Source organism: Ipomoea nil, unplaced genomic scaffold, assembly GCF_001879475.1.
Source record: "Ipomoea nil cultivar Tokyo-kokei standard unplaced genomic scaffold, Asagao_1.1 scaffold1262, whole genome shotgun sequence".
Classification (NCBI taxonomy): domain Eukaryota; kingdom Viridiplantae; phylum Streptophyta; class Magnoliopsida; order Solanales; family Convolvulaceae; genus Ipomoea; species Ipomoea nil.
In genome coordinates, this window is record NW_017617690.1 from 72,795 (window position 1) to 81,670 (window position 8,876).

The following is an 8,876-nucleotide window of genomic DNA, read 5'->3' on the forward strand; positions in this document are numbered from 1 at the left end:
AATATAGATTGTCACTTAACATCAAATAAAAAGTTTTGTCAATTATTTTGTCATATTTTTTTTTTCACAATTAACGTATATTCATTTTACTGGTTAACTGAATATTTCAAAATTTGAGAGATAAAGACAAAAACCAAGACGAATTAAATAATCAATATTAATTTTTGTCAATTTCAAAACTAATAATTTATACTAACAAATGTACATCTTAAAAATGTAAATAAATAATTAAAACACACAATAAATCACTAATTAATTAATCAACATATATAACTAATAAAACCAAAGTATATATCTCAAATTTGGAGGTTTTTTAAATTAAAATGTATACTTCATGCCATTCATTATTAAAATCTTGATTAAGGAAATAAGATAATAAAGAAAAATAGTCACTTTAATTATTTGATTTATTTCTTTTTATTTAATGAATTTGAACTTTAATATATATTTTGAGTTCATTTAATATAAACATAATAGATTTTTTTTTAAAAAAAAATAGAGGAGGGTCAAAAGTGTATTTTATCAATATATACATACATATTTACAAAAAAAATTTAGGATGAGGGTAAGAGCGGGGGGGGGGGGGGGGGGGGGGGTTCTACTTCGTCAGATATTTCTTCTAGTCTCTAGAATACGACAAAGGTAGCTCCGTCCCTGAGTAGCATGCATTCATGACTTCATGGTACAATCCAAGTTGTTCCAAATGGTTACACAACGTTAGTCCATGAATCCAACGTAAAATAACTGCTCACCACCTGTTGTAAGCAGGTTCTTTCGAAAACTCTAACAAACAAGGACATTTTAAACATGCGACTCAAGAATTGAAATCGCAGTTGAAGAGACATTTCAATTCACACCAACACCGAAAGTCGAACCATTCAAATTTTGTAATTCCAAAACATTTAAACCCGACACACCTTTTCCAAAAAAAAAAAACTAAAACCAAAACGTCGCCGTTTTCAGTGGGCGAGAATTGGAGCCAAAAATTGTCGCCAAATACATCTTACTTTTTTATATATATGATATGATATGATAGGATATGATATAAGATATTTAATGTTCATTATTTGGTATATTACCAAATAATAAACTTTTAGTACACAATATATATATGAAAATACTACATAGACTTCTATTTTTTACTCTCAACTTTTATTCATTCTCACAAATCTTTGATGTAGATATTTTTTCTATGACTCACATAATGAAAATATCCAATCCTTGTTTGCCACATCATGGAGTAAAAGTGAGAGTAGAATTTGGGAGTACATATACTAGAACTCCATAATATATACCTTTAATATATTAAAAATGAATATTTATTCATGGCCCACAGTATAATTTATTGTAAATTATACCATGGAGTATGATCCACATTGTATGATTGAGATAAGCGTTAATTTTTAATATGCTATATGTTTAGTTTTAGACCGTGTACTAATAATGAACATATAGTAAACTAAAAATAAATATTCAATAGTTCTCAATAAATAAATATATATATATATATATATATATATATATATATATATACTCAATATACTAAATATGAATATGTAAGTCAATGATTTACTTTATAATGTAGATCTAATATGAACTAAAAGGCTAAAACTAGAATTAAAATCAAATCAATTTGTACCTAGAAATGTTGCGCAATAATAAACTTTCATAAAATTTCAAGTTCGACTCCCCTTGATAATTGTTTATTAGCCTTTTTAATTTAAAATGATCACAAACACGGATTCTTGATCTCTTAGAGTCATAAGGTGAGCTTCACACTTCACTTAGTGCGCACTATTTTTTTGGTCACCTAATATCATAATGCAAGTTTCACCTTATCTTCATCAAAAATCAAATTCTTTTAGATTTAGATTAGGAAAAATGACACTTTTTTCCCTGAGTTATATACTTATTGCACTTCCCTTATTATTTAAGTGGCAGTTTTTCCCTCTAAAATGTTAAATGAACATATTTACCCTTAAAATAAATATTTCATTTATTTTTCCTTTCCAACTGTTATATTATAATAATAATAATAATAATGCTATTATTATTATTAGTAATATATTAAACCAAGTAGTTAGCAGTTAATTTGTTAAAAAATAAAAGGAGGTGTGTGAACGTGGATGCATGCATAGCACTACGTGAAATAGAGTACATGGAATCATGGCCTCTAATTACTTCCTAAACTTTAGCATTGTTGCTTTTCTCTTTCACTATAAATATGTGGCTTTTGTTTATTCATAATCAATCAAGTGAATTCAATTCTCCTTCTCTCTCTCTCTTCTCAAATATATATTATATATATATTATAGATATATTATATTATATTTAATATATATTATATTAAATATATTATATTTAATATATCTAACATTTGGTATCAGAGCCAGTCAACCTTTCAACCCCGAGATATTGTTCGTAGTGAAATATGGCTGCAAATTTCAATATTGTATGGACGGGTCCCAAATTGGACGGGAAACTCGATTACAATTATTGGCAAATTATGATGTCCACACATTTGCAAACTCAAAATCTTTGGAGCTTTGTTGATCCCGGTCTACCCGAAGGAGCTGATGCAGGCGCTATACGGCGAGATAAATTGGCCTTGGGTCAGATTCACCAAGGTGTTCATTATTCCATTTTTGGGCAATTAGCTCGTTCTCAAACAATAAAACAAGCTTGGGACATCTTAAAGGTGTCACACAAAGGAGTCGATCGGGCACAGAAGTCTAAATTGCAGTCGTTGAGAAGATTGTACGATAATTGTGAGATGACCTCTACAGAAACAGTAGATGCCTATTTCACTCGTCTTATTGATATGGTGAATAAGATGAGGTTATACGGAGATACAATTGAAGATGGTGCAGTGGTTGAAAAAGTTCTTCGAACTATGCCGATGAAGTATGACCATGTGGTGGCTTCAATAACAGAGTCACACAAAACCGAGCTCTTATCAATTGCAGAGCTGAAAGGTATGGTAGAAAGTCATATTGACAGGATTGCGTCAAAATCGGAAGAACCACTAGCAGAAGAAGCTTTGAAGAGTCAAGTCACCCTTAATGTGACTGGCACTAATCAAAGAGGTGGAGGATCTGGTAGAGGTCGTGGAAGAGGAAGAGGAGGTTCTAGTGGAAGAGGTCGTGGTAACTTCAACCAAGGAGGATGACGTGGTAACTCCAACCAAGGAAGAGGTGGAGGTAATACCAAACAAGGTAAATTTCCATTTCATTGCTACAATTGTGGCAAGTATGGGCACAAGATTGCAGATTGTTGGTATAATGAGGACAACAATCGTGGAAATCAAGCAAACATTGCTGAAAATACTGCTGAAAAGTCTGGTGAGAATTCTGAAACCTTACTTTTGGCCAGTGATAGTTTTTCTACAGATAAGAACATATGGTTCTTGGATACTGGGTGTAGTAACCATATGTGTGGGAATAAAGAATTGTTTTCCGAACTAGATGAATCAGTCCGGTCTGAAGTAACGTTTGGCAATAAGTCAAAGGTGCCAATTTTGGGAAAATGTAAAATCTCTATTCAGTTGAAGGATGGTACTCACAATTTTATATCCGATGTGTTCTATGTTCCTGAACTACACCAAAATTTGTTGAGTTTGGGTTAGTTGTCAGAAAAAGGATATAAGATACATATTGCTCAAGGGTGTTGTACCATTGAAGATGCTAAAGGAGTTTTGATTGCAAAGGTAAATATGTCCCAAAATCGACTATTTCCTTTGAAAATTAAGCATACTCTCCTTGATTGCTTTAATTCTGAAGTTTGTGATGATAATTGGTTATGGCATATGCGGTTTGGGCATTTTCATTTCTCTGGATTAAACTATCTTGCGAGAAAGGAACTTGTTTCTGATTTACCTGTTGTGAATGTCCCTGATCGTATCTGTGAGATTTGTGTGATTGGGAAGAAGCATAGAGATCCCTTTCCCGTGGGCAAGTCAAGGAGAGCTACAAAACAGTTGGAGATTGTTCACTCAGACCTGTGTTCGTTGGAGGTTCCCTCACATGGAGGTTGTAAGTACTTTATTACTTTCATTGATGATTTCAGTAGAAAAACATGGGTTTACTTTCTGAAGCAAAAGTCTGAAGCATGTGATGTTTTCAAACAATTTAAGGCTTTTGTTGAAAAGCAGAGTGGTTATGAGATTAAAATCTTGAGAACTGATAGAGGTACAGAATATATTGCCTGTGATGATTTTCTGAAAAAGAAGGGTATTCAACATCAGATGACAGCTAGATACAATCCACAACAAAATGGAGTGGCTGAGAGGAAGAATAGGTCTATCATGGATATGGTAAGGTGCATGTTGAAATCCAAGGATCTGCCTAAACCTTTTTGGGCAGAAGCTGTTGCTTGTGCTGTCTATGTGTTGAATAGGTGTCCAACTAAGAGTGTCCATGATAAGACGCCCGAAGAAGCTTGGAGTGGGAGAAAACCCTTTATCAAATATCTCAAGGTTTTTGGATGTTTGGCATATGCACATGTGCCAGATCCATTGAGAAAGAAGTTGGATGATAAAGGTGAGAAATGCATATTCATTGGTTATAGTGACGCTTCAAAGGCTTATAAACTATACAATCCTGAAACTAAAAAGGTTGTTATAAGTCGTGATGTCACTTTTGATGAATATGGTGCCTGGGATTGGTTAGCTAAAGATGAAAGTTCAGTTGTTATTCCTGCTGTTGAAAATATTATTGAAGAGCAACCGATTCCAGATAATGTCCAGTCTCCTTCACAGCCAGAATCGTCAGTTCGACGATCTCAGCGCGAGCGCCACTTACCAGCTCGCTTGCAAGATTATGTTTTGGGTCAAGATAATGACCTGTCTGATGAAGAGATTATTCAATTTGCTCTGTTTGCAGATTGTGATCCTTTAACTTTTGAGGAGGCTGCTACAGAAACTCATTGGCTTAAGGCGATGGATGAGGAGATACGTACCATTGAAAAGAATGGTACCTGGGAGTTAACAGATTTACCTCCTGGGAAGAAGCCAATTGGAGTAAAGTGGGTTTACAGAACGAAATACAAGTCAGTATATCCAACTTGAAGACGAAGACATTTCTTAAATTGGAGAAGGAAATTGGGATGACCAATATATCCAACTTGGTTTAAAGGAGGCAATGTTATATAATAATAATAATAATAATGCTATTATTATTATTAGTAATATATTAAACCAAGTAGTTAGCAGTTAATTTGTTAAAAAATAAAAGGAGGTGTGTGAACGTGGATGCATGCATAGCACTACGTGAAATAGAGTACATGGAATCATGGCCTCTAATTACTTCCTAAACTTTAGCATTGTTGCTTTTCTCTTTCACTATAAATATGTGGCTTTTGTTTATTCATAATCAATCAAGTGAATTCAATTCTCCTTCTCTCTCTCTTCTCAAATATATATTATATATATATATTATAGTTATATTATATTATATTTAATATATATTATATTAAATATATTATATTTAATATATCTAACACCAACAGACAATGGCCACGATTTGGTTCAAACCGAACATACACTATAGCAACCAAACAGAAATATTCCGATTACAATTTAGAATCAAAACCCGATATTTAGAGTTTATTAAAATTGTGAACCGAACGGCCGGTTCATGTTTAAATTGAAAAAAAATAAAATATATTTATTGTTGAATTTAGACTATTTTAAAAATAAAAAATAAAATTTTAAAATAAAGTTTGAACTAGCAGTTCAAACTGGATCCAGAACCGTGAATCGACGGTTCAAAATCAAAACCAAATCACGATCATATATACTTATATGTGAGAATCAGAATAAATATAAAAATGAACATACATTATTTGTAAATATTATAATTCTAATTTTAAATTACTAGCTTAAACTAATGCTAGTAGTTGTTCCAATTCAAACCGCCAGTTCACGGTTCATGATCTAGTTTTTTCGATTTATGATTTTAATAAACTGAAATCCAAATATTGAGTTCTAGATCTGAATCGTAACCGAAAATTTTCAATTCGATTGCTATAGTGTCCGGTTCAGTTCGAACCGGACCGTAATCATCCCTACGTATAAGCAATAATTTGTTGGAGAAGAAAAATAAATAAAATATTTACTTTGAGGGTAGAGATGTCAAATATATCAAGAGAAAAAACTATCACTTTTAGAATAATTGAAGGAGTTAATATGTAAATAATTCAAAAGAAATATGTGCTATAAACATATAACTCAGATGAAAAAAATGTCTTTTTTCCTTTAGATTATGACTACCATTACAACCAAATATAAACCATCTCCATGAGTTGGTGGTTATAATGACACTTCACTCACCAACAATCTAAAAGGTTATTGTCACAAAATCTTTTTGACTTTTTCTAATGTTTTGTTACCAAAAGCTTACTCTTTTTCTTTGTTTTAATATTTTTTTTATATTCTAAACAATAATATAGTCAAATGACCCAGTCAAATACCAACCAAATATTCTCTCCCTTGTCCACTAAGGAAAGGAGAAAAACATAAAGAAAAGGTTTCTTCTCTTCCTTTCATGCTTGACTAACACAAAACTAAAAAGTCTTAATACATTCATATAAACCCAACCAAACAAATTAATTTAAGTAAAAATCGTATGCCCAATAAGGAATTTCTTCATTTTCTTGTATCAAATGATGTTTGGGCGTAGTGGCGGTGCTGGAAATGGGAGTGGCGGTGGAAGCAGGGACAGTGAAAGCCTTGGAGGCGGTGGCGGACCATTTCGCCACCACCAAACGATGCTTCCGCCTTTGCCGCTCCATCTTCGTCCGACGGTGCCGATTGCCTCTACAGCCGGCGGCGGCGTCGCCTTGGGAGGAGACGACGAGTTTCCGAGGCGGGATGAGCGGGTTCCGCCGTGGAGCAACCAGGAGACGAGGGACTTCATCGCGATTAGGGCGGAGCTAGAGCGGGACTTCGCCTCCGCCAAGCGCAACACTTCCAAGGCTCTGTGGGAGGTCGTGGCCGCGAAGATGAAGGAGCTAGGGTACCGCCGGACCTCCGAGCAGTGCAAATGCAAGTGGAAAAACCTAGTCAATCGCTACAAGGTAAACATTTATCTGCACCTAAATCTATTCATTTTCTACTGTTTTGAGCTTGTGATCAATGGAGGAGGAATTGCAGTTCATTTCAATGAAGTCGTATGGTGATTCACTGATTCTCTGAGACAGAAACGTATTGTAGAATCTTCAATGAACCCTAGTTCATTGTTTGAACAATTGGAATCAATCTTTTCAATCTAATCTCACTTTTTCAATGCTCATTTGAAACATTTCAATTTCATTTCAGGAATTCAGGATGCCTACTAAAATGTGATTTAGGGCTTTAACTTGATACTCTCAGTGGTATTAGATGATTGCTAGTATGTTGGCCTCAAAGTAATATATGCTGAAGTTAATCAGAAGGGTTTGTTTCATCTTTATATTCTGACTGCAACAACTTTAAATTATGTTTATGTTTGTAGAAACCAACAACTTGATTTTATGGAATTCGCGTAACCTTGTTAAGTTTGCTACCTTTCATGATAGAAATGTAAAGAAGAGTATAGATTAGTCTTGAATTTAGGGAATGATTAAACGATATCCTGAGTTATCATAATCTGTTGAACTTGATTACTTTTCCCAGCATATCTCACACCAGAAGTTTAAGTGCTCCTGACACTTTGAATGTGGTTTCAGTTTCTTTGCTTGGAAATATCCGAAGAGGACCAGGATTGCATAAATTCAATCTTTATTTGAGAAATGTTGAACTTTTTGTTTCGTTATCTCTGAGCTTCTCTGGAGAAATTCCAATGGTGATATGTTTTGCTGGTGCAGGGGAAGGAAACATCCGATGCGGATAGTGGTAGGCAATGCCCTTTCTTTGAGGAGCTCTGTGCGGTTTTCACCGCCAGGGAAAATAACATGCAGCAATTACAACTTGAATCTGAGGTTGGTCCCCAACGGGGCAGGAAAAGGGTTCGGAGTGCAGACCAGTCCTCGGAGGAATTCTCAGAAGAAGAAGAAGATAATGACTACGAGAGTGATGGTGACAGGGTTACCACAGGCAGCGTTGCTTCGAAAAAGAAAGCTCAGAAAGAAAAGCGGGCAAGACCAACGGCAACTGACAACAAATCTTCAAAAAACCCGGCAAGTGATAGAGGCAATCGGAGTAGCACTCTTGAAGGTATTCACGAGTTGCTTTGCAGTTTCATTCAGCAACAGCTGAGGACCGAGATGCAGTGGAGGGAGTCGATGGAGAAGTGCAGTAAAGAAAGGGAGCTGTTCGAGCAGGAGTGGCGGCAAACAATGGAGAAACTTGAAAAGGACCGGATTATGCTCGAGCAAGCCTGGAGAGAACGGGAAGAGCAAAGGAGGATCAGAGAGGAGAACCGAGCAGAGAAGAGGGATGCCCTGTTGACCATGCTTCTGAACAAGCTCGTAAATGAAAACCAGCCTTGACATGGCTGCTTGCAGGTTCTCTCGAGCATTCCTTCCCCTTACTCCTCGGCCTTTTTTAATATCTTATCCTATACTGCTATACATAGATAGACTAAGAGAGGTATATTCAGTTGGTTGAAGAACAAAAAACAATATAGACTATATGGTTTTTGAAACCTTAACATCAAACATAGAATAGTAGCATGCTTATCGTTTTTTAGGCGAGCAGCGTGCCATCAAAATTAGGCATCATGTAAGGTTAAGGTACAGTTGAACAAGTAATATCAGATGGAGAAACTCAAAAATCTTGGGGAACAAACATTGTATGTGAATATGTAATACTACAAAAGTACAAAACTAACGTTTCTCAACTGTTGTAAATGCTTTTAGTAGCCATTAAAGATGACATTTTTGTTTATATTGTAAAACGT

General features: G+C 34.9%; 1 protein-coding gene across 2 annotated transcripts; it reads left to right on the forward strand.

Annotated features, from left to right (window-relative positions):
• Nucleotides 1-6,491: 6,491 nt before the first annotated feature.
• On the forward strand, nucleotides 6,492-8,873 carry LOC109184553 (trihelix transcription factor GT-3b-like). Of its 2 annotated transcripts, XR_002054812.1 has the most exons (3): nucleotides 6,492-7,074; nucleotides 7,843-8,651; nucleotides 8,769-8,873. XR_002054812.1 is itself a non-coding variant. In XM_019334573.1 (2 exons), the coding sequence occupies exons 1-2, from the start codon at nucleotides 6,661-6,663 to the stop codon at nucleotides 8,464-8,466; spliced, it is 1,038 nt and encodes a 345-aa protein (XP_019190118.1). In that variant the 5' UTR covers nucleotides 6,492-6,660; the 3' UTR covers nucleotides 8,467-8,863. The 2 variants fall into 2 exon arrangements, 1 of the variants encoding a protein (XP_019190118.1); XM_019334573.1 differs by having other exon boundaries at nucleotides 7,843-8,863.
• The last annotated feature ends 3 nt before the right edge of the window (nucleotides 8,874-8,876 follow it).